Genomic DNA, 20,343 nt, shown 5'->3' on the forward strand with positions numbered 1-20,343 from the left:
TAAAACATCTACGGCATTTAGACCGAATGGTGAGTTAGCTCTGGTGGGTACATGAGGCTCCACCAGTAGAGCTGGATACTTACGTATGGCCGTTTCGTTTACTGTTCTGGGCGATGTTCGTAGAGTGTACTTGGCGGCTCGTTTGGGTGATGTTGAAGGTGAACGTTTCACATTTTTCATTTCAACTGCATTTAGACCGAATGGTGATGTGGCTCGTGTTGGCAAATGAGGTTCAACTAATGGTGATGGATATTTTCTGGTTGCACTAGCTAAGGCATCCTGAGCAATTCTTATTCTACGTAGACGTGTGGGTGATATGGAGGGTGATCGTTGTTTAAAGGGTAATTCGACGGCATTTAAGCCAAACGGTGATGTTGAACGTGTTGGCAAATGGGGCTCAATTAGGGGAGCAGGATACTTTCTACCCTCATCTAGAGTAGCGGGTGTCTGGTCGTGATGCTGGTGTGTAATTTGTTGTTTGTGTTTCTGTTCTGGCTGTGGTTGTTTTCTAGTTTGTATGCTTGGTTTTAATGTTGTCGTTGATTGCATTTCAACGTGACCACTTGTCGTGACTGGCGGCGGCGTCGTTGTTTCAAATTCATATAATGTTACCGGAGATTTGGAACATATTTGTGCAATTTGTGTGTCCTGTTTTGGCTTGACAATGTTCACCGAAGATGTTAATACTGGCGATGCTGTTGTTGCTGATTCAGCTGTCTCACTTTGTTTCAGTGTATAAGCTAAGTTGTTTGATAATTGGGTGGCTGTTGCTTGCACATCCTCCCAGGATATTTGACGCACTGTTACATAAGGACTAGGAAGTTCATAGGAGGATTTATAAGTATTACTTAATTCACTGCCACTGCTACGATTGCTACCACCTTCCTCCTCCTGCTGTTGTTGATCCATCATCTTCTTTATTTTATTATCCTTGTCATCCTCATCCTTGTCGTCATCATGAGAACTTACATGTTTATTATGTTCGTGTGTAAGTTGCCTGTGGCCAGGTTTGTTGTTATTACTATTTGTACTGCTGCTGCTGGTGTTGACCACATCATTGGTATTCTTGGTTAGTTGGTTGTCATATTTTTGAAATTGCTTATCAGCTATTTTGTCAGCAAAATCCTTAATATGCAATTTCAGCTGAGATTCATTACCTTTAGTTGATTTTGGATCATTGTCATGATTACAAGCATCTTTGCCAGAGGCATTTGCTAAAACGGAAATGTTGCAGTTTTGCATTATTGCCATATCCTTTTCGTTTTTTGTGTTTGCTGTTGCTGTTGATGTAGATGATGGTGTTTGTTGATTTAAATTTGATTTGATCTTCTCATCATGTGCAGGTGGTACGTGTATGTTAACTAGATTTTCTTTCGATTCATTTTCCAACTTTCCAAGCGTGTCAATTACTTGCTCGACAAGTTGTTCCTGCTCATGTCGTGCTGTTATAAAATCAAAAACGAAATTCTTCGTCTTTTGCTGGGTAGTATCATCCATATCCTGGGGCGTTACCGCTGACATTGTCATTTCTTTTTGCTGTTGCTGCTTTGCATGTTGCTGACTTTGTATTTGAGCAGTTATTAGCTTGTCAGTGGCCAGTAATTGCTCATCTCCAACATGTCCTCTTTGTTTCTGTTGTTTTGGCTTTGTTAATGCCACTGGATTTTGTATAGTTGTGGGTGGCGGTAGCGGAGGTGGTGGCGGCGGTGGTTGTGTTGATTTTGCTGTTACTGATGTATAGGCTTCTTTGAGCTGATGACTTTTTGCTGTGTCTTTGTTTGTTGTTGTCTCTTCGTTTATAAGAACATGTGAGGCTGTTGCCACTGAAGGTCTAGTTTCATATTGCAAGTCAAGTGGTGTTTGCTGTAGTTGTTCCATAATTGGTTTAAGCTCTTCTGTGGCAGTCGTATCAAATTCACTTAAATGTTTGGTCAACATATTTAGATCCATTAAAACTTTATCCACTATGGGCATATTTTCTTCGCCATCTTGTTGTGCGTGTGCAGTTGAATGTTCCTGCATGCATATTTTCTGTTTGGCTTTTTGGTTCCGGTGTAAAGGTTGCACTTCCTGCATGATGTTGGTGATTTTTCTTAAAATTTCCTTTAAAGGAGTTTCTGATTGTTGTTGATGTTCTATTTGAGCCTTTAAGTTGCTGTGGTGTGATGCTGGCTGTTGTTGTTGATCTGCCTGAATGGGTGTGCTGGAAGATGACTCCGACTTATTGCTAGTTGTTATGGTGGATTTTAATGCCGCTTTAGCATTTTCAATATATGCATCAATTTGCCTTAGGTGTTCGTTTATGGATTTTTGTATATGTTCATATTTTGCTGTTAGATTGGCAATCTCATTTTTATGCTGAGTTTTTGTTTCCGCTTCAATATCTTTTTTAATTTGGGGTTGTTGATGCAACTGCTGTTGCTGTTGTTTTTGTTGCTGCTGTTCAGCTTGCAAGGAACGTACGGTGGCATTGGCAAGTGGTGCACCATTGTAGGGATCATAGGGACCATAGACGTATTCACCATCTGTATAGTAAACACCTTGTTGCTGGCTTTTGTCACCTTCTCTGGCAACTTTATTACATTCAGCTGATGTTGCATTCGAATGTATGAACCCTGGGGGTCTGGTTTGTTGTTGCAGATATTCGTGTGTTGCTGCTTCAGTTGTCATCGCTAAGGTGGATGGTTTTTTGTTGTTAGTGATGTCGTTGTTGTTATTCATTTGCGTTTTACGTTTAGTGTTGACACTTGTTTGACGTGTTAGCTGTATGCCGTTGGGTGTGCTTGGCAAGCGTGTCACATATGTGTCTGTCTCTGCTCTCGTTTCATCAGCAGCAGCATCTTGCATGTCATTTTGTTGTTGTTCTTGTTTCGTGTACCTCTGCTGTTGCTTAATGCCCTCCGGCGTTAGTGCTGATTTAACAGATTCATGTTTTAACATTGATATTAAATTTTCATTTTTTTCCTGCAACTCATGTGAAGCTTTGGTTGCTGTGTTGGCTGCTGTCTCAATATCATTAACCCCTTTAATGTTGGCCTTAAGGTTACTGGATTCCATCCAATGTTGCATTATTTCCTCCGTTGGTGAGGGTACAATTGTAATGGCAGCTGGTATATAAGCCACCGTATTATCCTGCAAATCTATAGATCGCAAATATATACAAGACTCGTCATAAATTTGCTGTTCTTTTAAAGATTTCGCTTTTGTGTCTGCATGAAATTCACATGGTTGTTCAGTACTTTGTTCTACATTCACTGGCACTGAGCGGTAGTTATTGGGTGTAGCCGGTAAGGGTATATGCTCCATATCATCTAGGGTTGTGGTTGAGGGAAGTGTCATTGGTTGGGGCTTTTTTGGCTGATTTAATGACTTAACTTGTATGTTGTGTTGTTGGGCATCGGCATCATAAGAAATTTTTATTTCTGTGGCCAATTTCATAGAACGTCTCTGTAGTTTGGGTGAAAACCTTGGCTTTTGGGGTGGTAACTGTTTTTGTTGTCTGGCTTCACGTCCCCTCTCCAGCGAATATGCTTGACGTTTGTGCATTTGCGACAGCAAAGGTTTGTTTGTGGCTGGTTTTGCATTGACAGCCGCCTCAAGATTTTCATAGCTGTGCCATTTCTTACAAGAAGCCAATTGCTCGTAAAATTGTCTTTTAGGCTCCACCAGACCAATATCTTCATCGGCTGCCTTTGTTTCGGGATGAGAAAAACCTTTTGTCTCTGGCACATTAGTGGTTTTAAATAGTTCATCTTCCATTGCTTTTAGGCTTTTGTCACATTCTTTTTCTGTTGATTTGTCACTTGTTTGTGGCCCAGGTATGCTGGCGCTATTTTTTTCCACTTCAACATAATCATTCGTCCTTAGGGCATTTGTGGTGTCCGTCATGGTGGCTGATTTATTTGGTGAATTTTTTCTTAATAGCTCTTCATGTTTCACCAGATTAATCATTTGTTTAGGTTTATTTTTTTCACCATCAACACCTCCACCTCCAACATCATCAGTATGGCTTGTGCTTCGTTGTTGTTGTTCTCGCTGTTGCTTTTGTTGTTGTAGTTTACGCTGTTGCTCCCTTCTTTGCCTAACCTCTTGGGCAGTGGGTTCAATTATTCTAGTGGGACTATTGAATTTCTCTCGTATTACATCAATGCCATGGCGTTTGCAAACAGTTTCATCAAATTGTAACGCATTGTCATTCGAGGTGCTACGTATATGCTGTAGTTGCTGCTGACTTAACATTTTTCCATTTCTATCAGCATTCTTTAGCTGTTCATTGTTGGCGGTGCTTGTGGTGGTGGTAGAGCCAGCAGCTGCTGTCATTGTTGTTGGTGGCCAGCTGTGTTCGCGTTTATGTAAATTTCTTCGTGTTGCCAGGCGATTTATCTTTAAAACTGTATCACGGTCAATTGTTATATCGTGCTGATGGCTTAAGTATTGCGTTTTGATTTGTTCCAATTGATGTTGATGCACCGGTGTATGTGGTCGCTGATAAAAGCGTTGTCTAGAGCGACTTTGTCTTTCTGTTTTCACCAACGGCTCTATCATTTCTTTTGATTCATTAACATGATTTTATTGTTCATTAGATTTGTCAAAGGACATTCACAAACACGTAGAAATAAAGTATTTATTATTTTAAATTATGCTATTTCTTTTTTTGTCCTGAATGTTTTAAGGAAAATTTCATATTGTTGTGTGTCCTGTTGTGTCTTTTCTTTATCTCATAGACAGATTTTTTATTTTAATATTGCCATTTTTTATATCACAAGTGTAATAAACTTTTCTTTTGTTAGATTTCAATTTAACTGTCCCCATTTTAAAATGTGATATATGAATGCTTTAAAATTTAAAATGTTTTTTACTCATTATATTTCATTTTTGTTTGTTAGAATAAAAGATTTATAAAGTTACCAAAAATTCCAAATTATGTGTAATATTTTTTATAAATTCTTGTATAGAAAGGAATTTTTAATAGTCTAACAGACTATTATATATATATATTTTTTTTAATGTTTATCATAAATAATTTTGAGAAAACAAGCTTAAATATTATTCAGGTAGAAATTTATTAAGATTTTCTTAAAAATGTCCTAGTAATTTGTCATAAGACGTTGCAATTAGCAAATTGAATTTCTTTATAAATATAAAAATCTTTAAAATTGGAAATTAAAATGAAAATATTGCTTGCATTGTGCAATGTTTTATTTCTACAAAACTTTATAATATCAAAATTAAAATATTGGTAGATTGAATGAATATGCAATGCTACTTCTAATCCTATTTATCCTCTCTGACAAGGTTGATTACTGTATTCATATTCAAACCTTCACTAGAGCAATTGCTCTCCCACTTTTCACTGATGGTTCTAAAAAGGGGGAGAGACTAGATGCGGCATCTTCATTGAAAAGTTTGTAATTATAATTACTTTATTCAGGCTAAATTATCATCGATTAAATGGTCCGAAATCTATTCTAGCTAGAGATTATTGAATATTTTGCAGGAATATTCGAATTTACGACAAATCGACAAGCTGCCAATAAATCCTTGATTGGTGTGAATAGCACATCCAAACTGATATGTGAATGCCGGGCTTCTATGAATGAAATTGCGAGGCATTCTGGATATATTAGGGCAATAATATTGGGGACAAAATAGCGATGGGTGCTAAAAAGAAACTCGAAATATAGCCCGACAATTTTCTATATGAAGGAACACCCAAATCATAGTGAAAATAATCTTACCTATAAATGAAACGATAGTAATTTTTGGCCGAAGGCTTCCTACGCTAGAAATACTTAATAAGAGGAGTCGACTTTGACATGTACTAGATGAGGAAACAATGTACATTGTAGGGAGATTTAACTATGTACATTTATTTAACTTCCTTACGAGGATTTCTGTAGAAGCAGTCATAATTATGAGGTAAAAATGCTCTTATCCTGCACCAGTTATGCAAATAGATTTGTGGTTAGTACAGTGACTTTCAGGAGGAGAATTTTTAACGGGTCTCTGATGAATTGTATAGCCGCAGCATATGTAGGAAGACTTCACAGAATTTGGTAAAAATATTTAAGTTTTATTTAAGTTATTTCAGCAGAATTTTATACAAAAGATTCATGATCATTTGAGCTATATGGGAACTAGGATATATCATTATTGAAGCGATCTTCACACAATTCGATATCGTGATTTCTTTTTAATTTCATAATTATGCCAAGTTTTATTATGATACCAATATTTATAAAAAAAGCATATGAAAACTAATGTGATTTGCTGAACTTGTGTGGGGTCTGGAGTTAATTACAGACCGAATACACTAAAATTTTGTCATTTCTGTTGTATTTCCTGTCGATATGAAAAGATTTATGAGCATTAAATTCATATTCTGAAGAAGAGGATATATGAGGGATAGGGTCAGTAAGGCACAGATTCTCTGAAAATTGTGTAAAGAATTTTTTTTATATATAAAACTGACTAGTGCAGAATATTGTCAAGATAGCAGCATATTTTAGAGCAGAACATGGTGTAATCGTTCAGATCGACATGCTCGGATATCTCTATTTTGATATCTAGTTTGTTGCCCTTTTAATAGCCTATAATTCGGTCTGAAGAATAATACATTCCTTAGAGAGCTAGATCTCGAATTCCTCAAAATATACACCACTAATGACACCTCCTTTCCACTTAGATCCATCAATATTTCCATCCGAGATAAAGAATCTAAAGTCTCTCGAGGATAGTTTTGGAGTACAGTAGTCTACAAAACTTGTTATACCCATCACTATGAGTGGAAAGGGTATATATAAGTTTGTCATTCCGTTTGAAATTTCTACTTTTTTCATTTGCGACCCCACAAAGTATATATACTTTGTTATAGATAGCAGATACGATATAATCATGTACATCTGTATGTTGAAATTAACTTTCCGTAGCCCCCAATTAACTTACATATATGATTCATACATCAATACATCGAGAATTCTTCATAAATCGATATTTTTGATCTATATCTGGATTACGAAGTCATTAATATATACAATATGGATATCTATTGATAAATATTTCAAAGTCCATTGTAACGATGTATATAAAGCTATAGTAAGTTGGAGCTACAATGGGTCAAAATCGGGAAAAATATTTATTAACCCGAATTTTTTTAATCAAACAAATTTAAATTATTTTTCTAAAAAAAAAATTAAAAAAAAATTTTTTTTATTTGTTAAAAAAATTTATTTTAAAGTATAATTTGGTGAGGGGTATATAAGATTGGGCACAGCCGAATATAGCTCTCTTACTTGTTTTATAATAAATTGACCATAAGATATTTCCTAGACTTCACAGTCTGTGTTCCATTCTCTAGTTACGTTCAGCAGAATCACTATTATCAAGAGTAGTATAGCGAAAACTGCTTTCATATGCCTGGTGCTAATCCCACTTGTTACTAGAATTAACTTACTCCGTAGAAATTTTCTATATGGAATGGATTTGTACCTAAAGGCAAGCCTAACTGCCGACAATTCGCCCTGAAGAATACTACAATAGTTCGGGAGCCTGAAGGACATATTGATTCCGAATTACTTAATGTAGACAATACCGACAACTCTCTTTTCTTAGAACAATCTCTAAATTTAGATTAGTTTGAATTGTCATCGTAAGTACCGTACTATCCGAAATCGATAATCAAAAGCCTCTAGATATTTTGAGTGCAGTAGGCTTTAGACTTGACCAGTTGTTTTAGAATTTGTTTATGAAAATTTGAAAATGGAGTTTTGAAATTCTAGTTTTAAAAATATTTTGGAATCTGAATTATAAAGTCTTTCATTTTGGGCAATAATTCATTACGTTTTGGTCTTTTTTCAAAATTCATTATAAAAAACAGATCAAATTTCAAAAAAATTAAAATTACCCAAAATGTTTGTTTTGATTTATTTTGTTTAAATACAAAAAAATCACTGGGTAAAGGCTTTTGCCGTCTATGTTGAAGATCAGCTTCTCTCGAAAAATATTTTCTTTGAAGTTTGTATTCGGCTGATCTCAAAATTTCTCTCCTCTCTTAATGATATACAGTGTCATCGCTTAATAGAGATTCTCGGTTCATATTCAATTGGAATGAGGTAAATATTAAAATTTTCAGTGTAAAAGATTTTACTTTAATAGTGTTATGGTGTCAGAAATCTATTTGAGGTCAAAATTCAATACAAAATTTTGCTCAAATATATGAAATGAAATCTGCTTCTAGTCTAATTTATTATACTCCACTATTACTAAACAATTAATCTCACAACTTGAAGATTTTCGTTAAGTCATTAATAAGTAAAAGCTAATTAATAGTCATGTGCTGTTAATGCATTATGTAGTAACATACTTTCAATTACAGATAATATTAAAACAAAAAAATATCTGTATGCAATTTATATTTTTACGGTTTCTCTATCTCAAATTGAAATGAAATTTTCCTCAAAACACTACTTAAATTAATTAAAAATACACACACAAAAATCAACATAAAATAGATAAATAGAGAGTACAACTAGAAACATTAACAGCACATACACAACAATTAATTTAATGAATACATTTTTGTATGTTTCTTGGAAATCAAAAAAAATAAAAAAAATATTTGAATTTGTACATGAAAAACTCTCACATACAATTGTACATTCATATAAAATATTTTGTGTACGTGTGTATACAAAACTAGAAACCGAAAAATAAAACACATTTTGTATGTAGTGCTGTGTATATTGACAGGAATGGGCAGATGTCATTGCATTTGAAATGAAAAGAAAATTATTTATGATTTTTAGTTTAGAATCCCAAAACTCTGATATTGTGATCGAATGCCCACGATCAGGAAAATCTAGGGATATTCGTCAACTAGAGTGTGAAATTTTGCAGTGGAAGTAATTATTGTTTTGAAAAAATTGAATATGATAAGTTCCCCAGAATAATCTAAACCATTTAAATTAATGTGTTGTTGTTTGTTCCCATCTCTGTTAGTGTGGGCATATGTTTTTGCTGACGATTGAAGATTTATTAAATTAAAATAAAAATACAAATAAAAACGAACACATAAATATATTTTTTTTTATATGTGAGATTTACGAACAACATTGAAATTAGCAGCTGTTGTTTAAATGAAGAATTTTTTGAATACACTTTATTTGTGTTGTATTTCTCTTGATTTTTGGCATTGTAGAAATTGAAAAAATTTGCAAAAAAAAATAAATAGACAAGGTAAATCTGTTTAAAAAACCATTTATCAATCTTTTGCAGCAATTTGAAAGGCTTTAAATATAGTATAGCAATAACAAAATTGTTTAATAAGGGCAAGAAAAAGGAAATACTAAAAGTTGTTGCCTACTTTGTGGAGTCTAAAAAGTTAGCATACTTTAGGGTTTGTTACTTAATGGTAATAGTGCTGGGAGTAATTATGATATTTAACCACTAAGATACATCAGTAGATATTATTGATACTTGATGATGTTGCTTTGCAAACTTCTGAGGAAATTATTATCAAAATTGTATAAAAGTAACCTACAAGGAAGGTTTTGCAAATACAATTTTGTGAAATATTTTACACATGCGTGTCCATAAAATTAAAATAATTTAAATACTCAGAAATTAATTTATTTTTATCGCAATTTGCGATCATAGGTTAAAAACACAATCTCATGGAAGAAATTTAAAAGAAAAATGAATTTATAATACAATCTTCTATAGAAAAGTGTCTGTATAAAACAATTTTCTACAGATAAGTGTTTGTATAGAAAATTGTTTATATAAAAGTGTATCTACTAGACAACTTTGTATAGAAAAGTGTTTCTATAAGACAATTTTTTAAAGAAAAGTGTCTGTATGAAACAATTCTATAGAAAAGTGTCCGTATAACAAAATTTTGTATAGAAAAGTGTCCGTATAACACAATTTTGTACAGAAAAAGGTCTGTTTAAGAAATTTTTTTTATAGAAAAGTATCTGTATAAGACAAAAAGTGTCTGTATAAGACAATTTCATAACAAACGTTTTAGTATAAGATAATTACCCATAGAAAAGTCTCTTCATAAGAAAATTCTATAGAAAATTGTCTGTATAAGATAATTTCCCATAAGAACTGATTGTATTTATTAGACAATTTTGTCGAGAAAATAGTCTGTCTAAAAAAATTTTCTAGAGAAATGGGTCAGTATAAGACAATTTCCCATAGAAAAGTTTTTTCAATAGACAAATTTTTATAGCAAAGGGAAATATTAATCAGTTTGGTACAGAAAAGTGGGTGTATATTACAATTTTTTATAGAAAATGGTATCTATGTCAAGTGTTCTCTATAAGACATATTTGTAAAATAGTGTTTGGTTAAGAAAATTCTATAGAAAAGTGTCTGTATAAGACAATTTTGTAAGGAAAAGTTTCTGTATAAGACAATTTTCTAGGGAAAAGTGTGTGTATAAGACAATTTTCTAAAGAAAAGTTTTTTTTCTAGGGAAAGGTGTCTGTATAAGACAATTTTCTAAGGAAACGTTTCTGTATAAGACAATTTTCTAGCGAAAAGTGTCTGTATAAGACAATTTTGTAGGGAAAAGCGTCTGTATAAGACAAATTTCTAGGGAAAGGTGTCTGTATAAGACAATTTTCCAAGGAAACGTTTCTGTATAAGACAATTTTCTAGCGAATAGTGTTCGTATAAGTCTGTATAAGACAATTTTGTAGGGAAAAGTGTCTGTATAAGACCATTTTCTAAGGAAAAGTTTCCGTATAAGACAATTTTCTAAGGAAAAGTTTCTGTATAAGACAATTTTGTATGGAAAAGTGTCTGTATAAGACAATTTTCTAAAGAACATTTTCTGTATAAGACAATTTTATAGGGAAAAGTGTCTGTATAAGACAATTTTCTAAAGAACATTTTCTGTATAAGACAATTTTATAGGGGAAAGTGTCTGTATAAGACAATTTTCTAAGGAAAAGTGTCTATATAAAATTTTTTTTTTGGAAAACGCGTCTGTAAAAGACAATTTTTTAGGGAAATGTGTCTGTTTAAGACAATTTTCTAGCACAAAGTGTCTGTATAAAACCATTTTCTAGGGAAAAATGACTGTATAAGACAATTTTCTAGGGAAAAGTGTCTGTATAAAACAATTTTCTTTGGAAACGTTTCTGTATAAGAAAATTTTCTAGAGAAAGGTGTGTGTATAAGACAATTTTCTAGAGAAAAGTGTCTGTATAAGAAAATTTTCTTGGGAAAAGAGTCTAGTAAAAAAATTGTCTAGACAAAAGTGTCAGTATAAGACAATTTTCTGGAGAAACGTGTCTCTATAACACAATTTTCTAGGGAAAAGTGTCTGTATAAGTAAATTTTTTGAGAAAATGTTTGTATAAATCAATTTTTTGAGAAATTTTTCTATATAAGACAATTTTTTAGAGAAAATTATCTAAATAAAACAAATTGCTAGATATAAATATCTGAATAACACAACTGTCTATAGAACAGAAAGTGTATAAAGTAATTTTTTATAGAAAAGTGAGTGCATAAGACAATTATGTATAAAAACCTGTCTATATAAGAAAATATTCCATATAAAAGTTTATCTATTAGAAAATGTTGAAAAAAGTTTTTGTATAAGACTCTTCTATAGAAATTGTCTTCCGCCAAATTTCAGAAATTTAGGGGTCAATTAAATTACTAATTTCATAAACAATCTATTCCGCCCCACAGCTACGTAAAAATTTGAATTCATCACTAACATACTTAAGGGGGCTACAAACAAATCTGTGTAGGTACTTTAGACATACAATATTATTTTGAAATGATTTGATTTTTCTGCTCTTAATTTGTGTTTATATTGAAATATTTAAACATATTAAGGCGTTTTAAAAATAGACACACACAAAAATTCTATAATTTAGATTATTTCATAGACTTTCTTTATTTTCAAAAATTGTGCTTGCTGATGATTTCTAGTTTATTTTTAACTTAATGACACACAAAACTATTAAAAATCAACAGAAAACATTTTAGCAGTCATGTGGTTCTAAAATAAAAACACAAACACAACAACTTCTAATCAAAAAAAAAAGTAAAATATGTATGAAAGTGTTTTAATATAATTAAATTGAAATAAAAAAAAATATAAAAAAACAGAATTTCCTAAAGAAGTGTTGGTTGGTATGTTTATGGTAGAATTTTAATCATATTTAAACCTATAAATAAATCATAAAGGGCTGCCGGGTGGGTACAAGTATAGATATTTATGTAGTTTTTCTTTATTATTAGTGCGTGCTATTTTTCAGATTTTATGCTCTCTGTCTCTGTAACACCCAGCAATAATTTGCGGCCAACACGTAGATGGGCCTGTATTTGTATCTAAATGTTGCAAAAATAAATATAAAACCAGTAGCAGCAGTTGGGAAAAAAAGGATAATTGGTTTCATAAATGAAACTATAAAATTATATACCCATAGAGATCAAATGGACCTTGTACAGAAGAACTACAACCAAACAACCAAACCTATACACACAGGAACGCCCTTAATAGTACGTATTTGTATTTTGTATTGATACAAAATGTGGCCGAGTGGAGAGAAAAAATGAAGCTGGCTGGCTGCTTTTTTTTTTTTAATCAATAAAGTGAAATGTAAATGTGCTGTAAAGCGGTTAAATTTTACCACTATTACAGCCATTTCAAACCACATACGCAGTTTTGTTTATATAACTCATATCATTGAATGTGCGTGAGAGTGTGTCTAGGACGTGTATTTATTCTAACAAATATGTTTGTATTTTCATAGTTAAAAGATGTTAAATGTGTATTATGGGCCTTTTTGCACATGCCGTTCACATTCTAGCCATAAAACAACATCAATTGTGCGTTATACAAATATCTATGTATATAACATTTTTTTACATTCACCAGTGTAGTTGAGGGGAATGCATTTCAATTTGTTGTTGAGTTTGTTTCTAAAGATAAATTTAAAATTTTTCTATAAAAAAGTGTCTATATAAGATAATTTTCAAGAAAACAGTGTATTTATAAGACAATTTTGTAGAGACAAGTTTTTGTATACAATTGTTTGGAGAAAAATGTATAAGATAATTTTCTAAAGAAAAGTGTTTGTGTAATAAAATTTTCTAGGGAAAATTTTCCTTATAAGAAAAGTTTCGGTATAAGGCAATTTTCTGGAGAAAGTTGTCAGCAAAATGCAGTTTTCTATAGAAAACTGACTATTTTCTCTAGAAAACGGTATAAGAAATAATTTCTAGATAATAGTGTCTGTATAATAAAATTTTCAGTGTCTGTATAAGACAATTCTTTAGAGAAAAGTGTCTGTATAAGATATTTTATGGAAGGGACAAAAGGAAAAATTTAGATAAAAAATTATAATTAAATTCTACTGCATTCGGTATAACTTTTCCATGGCCACACAAAATTTAAAAATCTCCAAAATTCCGAAATCAGCTTTAGTTTGGTTTTCGTGTAGGTTCAAAGCTCAATTTTTGTTCAATAAATACATGAATAATACCTAAAGTAAAATTGTACAATAATTATTTTAGAGCTGCTTATATGTCATTTTGAAGGGCACATATCTCCATTTATTCCTGCTTAGTTATTGAACATCATAGTGTAAACAACAACGTTTTTTTTTTGCTTCGATAATGTGCCAACAAAGCGCCATGAGCGGGAAGTATTGCTTTACTTCTTAAAAACGTAAGTAAAGCTGAAGCACAACGATTGCTATTCGAAGCTTAAAGGTGAATGCAATCCATCGGTTTCAATGTGCGAGAGATGGTTTTTGCTGTTCAGAAGATGTGATTTTGACACGAAGACAAAGATCGCCCAGACCATGAAAATTGATTTCAAACTCAACAAGAGCTTGCAAAATCATTGGGAGCTACTCAAGCTGCAATTTCAAAACATTTCATTCAAAAGTAGGGAAATTGCGTACCATACTATTTGAAGCCGAAAGAAGCGTAAGAGATCATATGTGAAGTCCATTCCATCATGACAACCAGTGGTGCCGTTTGGTTACATTTTTAGTAACTTTTCAGCCCTCTACATATCATGTATAATTTTCTTGTTTTGGACCTAATTTTCGTAACTTTTCAGCCCTGCGTCTAAATAAAGTACAGTATGAAAAATTAGTAAACATTTTTAGTACAATAGTGTGATTTATTTGTAATTTATTACCAACTAGGTTTATATCATTTTGAAACAGACTCTGGAAATTCGAAAGATCATAGTAACGTACTCTTGAGATGGCTAATATCCACTTTTGAGCATTTGGAAGATTTCACCAGATACAAAAATTGTAACTCTGTTTTTAGACACTTAAATAAGTCTGGAAAATATAGTATGTAATTAGTACAGCTGTCATTTCATATACGTAGTGGCCTTAAAATCATACTAGAAGTTAGAAAATTTAAATTGAGGTATAATGAAAAATATAGCGTCATATTTTTTTTGAAACTCCAAAATGTTATATAAATTTTAAATTAGACAACCATACAATTTTAAGATAGCTTTCATTGTTTAAACATCGGCATAACAAAAATATATTTGGAGTTCCTTTCATACACTCTACAACTTTTAAACAATTTGAACAAAAACTTATTTCGCAACCAAAGTTAAAAAATTTGTAATAACAATCGCAAGCAACAATTTAGAATTTAATGATATAAAAACAACTTCTTATTTTTAAATTAAATTTTCAAATCAAACTTTTTATCGTTTTAAAAAATGTATCTGGGAGATTAGCTCAATTTAGAAAAAACTGAATCAGAAGGATTTAGTGATTTATTAAATTAATTTCCTAATTTAAATAATATTATGCAAGCTTACATTAAGTACACAATCTAGAGAATGTTATGTAGAGAATATTTAGCCAACTAAATCTTTTAAAAAATCTGGGGCTGAATTACCGCATTCGTGATCGAATGAGCTATTGTATCGAAAATATAATAAAATATCTTAATCGATATCGAATGCCATAAACTTGAATAAGAAAATTACGATATCGAATTCGGTAATTCGGACTCTATATATATATTAATCGGTTGACTACGGACAAAATTATAAATTATAGTATTTATTTGGCAAAATTCGTAAACGTAACTTTTTATGAAAAAATTTAACTTTTAATAAGAAAACTTGTAACTTTTTCCAAGCACCCCTGGGAACACTGATGACAACACTCGACCTCATGTTGCAATACCAGTTAAAAAGTAGTTTTAATGAAGTTCGACTACTATTTGTTTCGATCGATGTAAAACGCTCTCTCTATTCACTTCGGAAATGAGTATCTGATATTGGCATGATTCGTTCTTGGCCTCTAAGTCCATATATTTCCGAAAAGATGGGAAAACGTCATAGTTAACAATGGCCAATAATTTGAATAAATTTATATTCTACAAATGTTTCCAAATAAAAGCTAACAATTTTAAATAATCCCGCATTTTCAAGTGATTTGAGATATCCTTTTCTTAAGGAACATTTCGTTTTCTCGACAGAAGCGCCAGAAGTTCAACAAATTTTTAATCATATTTTCGTTAATTTTTTTTAATATTTTACTGCTTTCCAAAATTACATATATCTCAATGGTTTTACCATATAAAAAATCATACTTCTAAACATAGATAAACATTGATATAGGCTTTTATTAAATGTATATCTTATATTTATGGGCCTCTTCATTTTCCTGTTATAGTCCTTTAAACTTGGTTCTCAAATATACTGATATTTTTTTTTTATAAGAATGTTATATAGCTTGTCAAAAAAAAGACCGTCGAAGCCCGTCCAATGACTATATACATCATTAAAAGAAACTTCTGGGGAATGTCTTTGTAAAAAAATTGTAGCCGTCAGCACCCGCCGAAATACTTTTTTTTTTATTTTTACGGAATGGAATTTTTAGAAATATTTCTTTATTTATTATTGATTTTTATATATCTAGACCCAACAGTAACTTGAAATATAGTAAATACAGATCTTTTTAAAAATTTAGTTTCAGAAAGACATGAAAACGTATTTTTTTATTAATGTAACATGAAAAAAAGTTTATATTGATCTTTTAATAAAAAGATCGCCAAATAATTTTGTCCACCTAGATTTTGATTTGGAGCCACAGTGGAACGTGCTCAAATAAAAGATTCTATGGAAAAGGTTGTCTGAATAATATAATTTTCGTTAGAAAATTGTCTTTGTAAGTAAATTTTCTGCTTTAATCTCAGGTTTTATATGGCGTGTTTGTTGCTTTTGTCATAGGCCTTTTAATTTAATCGTATCTATTTATATAGTCCAACTGATCTGGTTTATACAAGCAAAAAAAATTTATTGTAAATTTTTTAAATGCTAATTTTTGATAAAAATATATTTTTACTGAAATTTTATTTTGAATAGTCTTTTAAATACTTTATATATATGATTGTGGTAATCATAATATGTTAAAGTTAGTTTTCACATGATTGTCGAAAAAAATTGTAGTAAATAAATACATTTTTATGTTAATCATGTTCAACATAATATTTTTATTTTAAGCGGTCTTCAGTTAGTCCTATTATTTTTATTTCCTGCAGAGTACAACAAATTCCACCACAACCTAATAAAAAAAGCATTAACACTTGTTTGTATCGTTTTTATTTAAACTTTTACATATGAATTTGTTAACTTAACTTTAAATATGTTTTGCTTTTCGCAAAAAAATATAATAAAAAGTAGAAAAAAAGCCTAGAATCGAAAAGCTATAAAACAAATTACATACAATATGGTTTTAAATATTTTACAGGATTAGCTTTTTTTCGAAAATATTCGCCCACAGTAACAACTACACACATGAGTACATAATTGAAAGGAGGGAGAAAGCTGAAATATTATGAAACATTACGCATTTATGGGAATTTGTATAAAATATATATGTGTAAGTAAGAGTATATATTTATAGTGGATTTAATATTATACTCGCATTATCACTATCATGGCTCATAAATTATTCAAAATATTAGATGGTTGAATGAATACCTACTTATTCTTTAAATTGACCTTTTAGTTGAATTACAAAATTTGTTTATAACTTTTTTATTCGTATTTAGGAAATTGATTTTGAATAGTTTGTTTGTTTTGTGTTGTGTTGTATGTGTGTGTTTGCGTATGAGTTTTTATGGCAAAACCCTTAAAATATTTTATACAGCTAAAGTTTTGGTAACAAAAATGTATTTTATGGTTTTGATATTAAAGTTCTAGGAAATAATAGAGAATTTTTGATGAGTTTATAGATTAATTTGAAAGTGTTATTAAATTTTATTTATGATTAGTTGTGAGTTTGTAACAACTAACTATACTTAAATGCTATCAGTTTTTCTAATAAAATAGTTTAAACTATTAATTTGGGTTTATAGAAGCATTTAAAATGCTTTATAAAGATTGCTTTTTAATAGTTTTTAATTAATTTTCAAGTTATTATTAATTTTAAAATTTGTATAAACTTCCAAAAATTAATCAACATTTTTAGGGCTTTCAGTTGTTGTGTCGGAGACGTATACTCTTTTTTACTATATCAGTTATTACTTATACGTACCGCAGTATGGAGAATCGATAAAAGCCTTATATAATAGCAACAAAATGAGATATCGATCATAAAAATCGTTATCTCAAAAATAAAAATTGTATTTGTAGTTTGTACACTACATATTCTTTTCGAATTTATTCCTAATTAAGTGAATTCCTTACATTTTCAAATTTCCACTCAAAGCTTGTAAGCATATAAAAGTTTGTAAAAATAAGCGAATTCACTTAATTGTGAATAAATTCGAAAAGAATTAATCGATTTTTATGTTCGATATCTCATTTTGTTCCTTTTTTGTTTGGCTTTGCCAAAAAGCAATAAATCTGAACTATTTCTGATGTTTTCGATTTTTCATGATTTTTTTAAAACAAAAAAATTTCTATTTTCACGTAACTAATATATTTTTATACCCTTCACCTTCGTGAGAAGGGTATATATAAGTTTGTCATTCCGTTTGTATTTTCCACAATATAATTTTCCGACTCTATAAAGAATATATATTGTGGATCCTTATAGATAACGGAGTCGATTAAGCCATTTCTGTCTGTTGAAATCAATTTTCTGAAGACCTCAGATATCTTCGAGATTCTGTCAGACATGCTTTCAAGAAGTTTCCTATTTAAAATCGGTCCACAAATAGCTGAGATATGAGGAAAAAACCAGGACAACCTCAATTTTTTACCTATTTTTGACCTATATCTGGATTACTAAGTCATTAATATAGACAATAAGGATCTAAAGATAGATATTTCAAAGACATTTGCAACGACATATATAAGATCATAGTTGGGTCAATGGGTCAAAATAGGAAAAAATATTTTTTAAACTGATTTTTTTTTTACCAAAAAAAAATTTTAAAATTAAAAAAAAGGTTTTAAAATAACAATTAAAAAAATTTTTTTTTCCAAAAAATTTAAAAAAAAAAATTTTTTAAATTTTAAAATAAAAAATTTAAAATAAAAATTCGGAAAAAAAAAATGTTCCAAAAAATTAAAAAAAAACTTTGGAAAAAAAATTTTGTTTACCGAAAAATATTTAAAATTTGTATTTTGAAGTATAAGTACGAGCAATCATGTTGGACATTGCAGCGGCAATAAAAACTTTAGTTTTAGTTTAGGTTAAGATTTGAATACTTATTGTAAATTTCTAAAAAGGAAGATTCAATAAAGAAAAAAAGATACTGAAAAAACCAGTATAAGTTGGTGAAGGGTATATAGATTCGACACATCTCTTACTTGTTTTTGCTTAAATTTGTTATTATAACTCCGAAACTACTGGGCCGATTGAATCAAAAAACTATAATTATTTTTTGTGATTGATATTTCATTTTGTCAGGGACCGTAACGGTTATAAGTGATATCAAAAAAGTTATTCTGTGACATTAAAAATAAAAATCCATCTAAAACAGTTATTTTTCAACGTAAAAATAAAAGTTCGCATGAAACTCTTAAAAAAAGAGTTTTAAATATCCGTCATAAAAAAACTAATTTGAGGACTTTTATTTTTTCCGTCAGAAAAAAAACTCATTTGAATACTTTTATTTTTTCCGCCATAAAATAAAAGTCATTTGATGACTTTTATTTTTCCCGTCAGAAAATAAAACTCATTTTATATAAATTGACACCTAAAGCTTGCCGATGGTCAGATCATTACAATTTCTAAAGCACCTTGCATTGCAATTGAATAAGTTGTCATTAAAATAAAAAGAAAGTGTGATTTTAATTTGCTATTGTTTGATTCCTATTATTAAATTGTTGTTGTTTTTCTTTCTTAAACACATAAATTACTACACTCATTATATCAGATAGATTCAATAAAGAAAACTACTGAAAAAAGTAGAAAATAAACCAAAAGAGTTTTATTTTCTGACGGGAAAAATAAAACTCCTCAAATGACTTTTATTTTATGAGGGAAAAAATAAAAGTCCTGAAATGATTTTTTTTTCTGATGGAAAAAATAAAAGTCCTCAAATGAGTTTTTTTTTATGACGGATATTTAAAAGTCTTTTTTTAAGAGTCTCACGCGAACTTTTATTTTTACGTTAAAAAATAACTGTTAATTGTGGAGTAGGGATAATTTTTTTAATCTCACCATAGATTCTCAAAGAGCACGTTTTTTACTTAAAAAAACTCTCCATAGTATTTAATATTTGGACCATATTAGTACTACTGGAACTCAAATTTCTATGTGTGTCTCCTAAACTACTGGTCAGATTTCAAACAAATTTATCTTAGAATCACAGAGAAGGACCTAAGATTTCAAAAAATTGTGGTTTTTCATTATCTTATTCCTATACAGGGTGAATTATAGGATGTCAATATTAACCTTCCAGATAAAATTTAGTTTCAATCATAAGTCTTTATATACAAGTAATGATGGACTCCTTAACTTTAGGTCTTGATAGACCAATTTGCGATTCCATCATTAACCTAAAGGTAAGCTTATTTGTAAATTAAATGGTAGCTTTTTGAGGAAGATCGTATGTATTTCACACTTTTAGCCTACGTTCATTAAAAAAGTATACAACATTTACTGCATGTTTCTCTAAATGCGAACGAACATTTTCTTTCGTATTTTATATTAAAAACAACAAATAAATTTTTAAATTTTTTGTTGTTTTCAATATAAAATACGAAAGAAAATGTTCGTTCGCATTTAGAGAAACAGGCAGTTAGCTTTTCTAAATCCTACTGAATGTTTGTACACAACAATTACCAGGTCTTATAAATACTATAGATACCTAGCACGTACTGAACTCAGTGATGATAAATTGTAATGCAAACTTTTAAATACA

The 20,343-nt window shown here is 30.5% G+C and overlaps 1 protein-coding gene across 1 annotated transcript in view; it reads right to left on the reverse strand.

Moving 5' to 3' along the window:
• Positions 1–4,545, reverse strand: part of LOC135955465 (protein split ends) — a 149,654-nt gene extending 145,109 nt beyond the window's left edge. Inside the window, exon 1 of the mRNA XM_065505816.1 lies at positions 7–4,545. Coding sequence (XP_065361888.1) covers positions 7–4,545 — 4,539 coding nt within the window. The remainder of the gene's footprint in view (positions 1–6) is intronic.
• Positions 4,546–20,343: the final 15,798 nt, after the last annotated feature.

The sequence above is a fragment of the Calliphora vicina genome, chromosome 3 (genome assembly GCF_958450345.1).
Source record: "Calliphora vicina chromosome 3, idCalVici1.1, whole genome shotgun sequence".
In the NCBI taxonomy this organism is placed as follows: Eukaryota; Metazoa; Arthropoda; class Insecta; order Diptera; family Calliphoridae; genus Calliphora; species Calliphora vicina.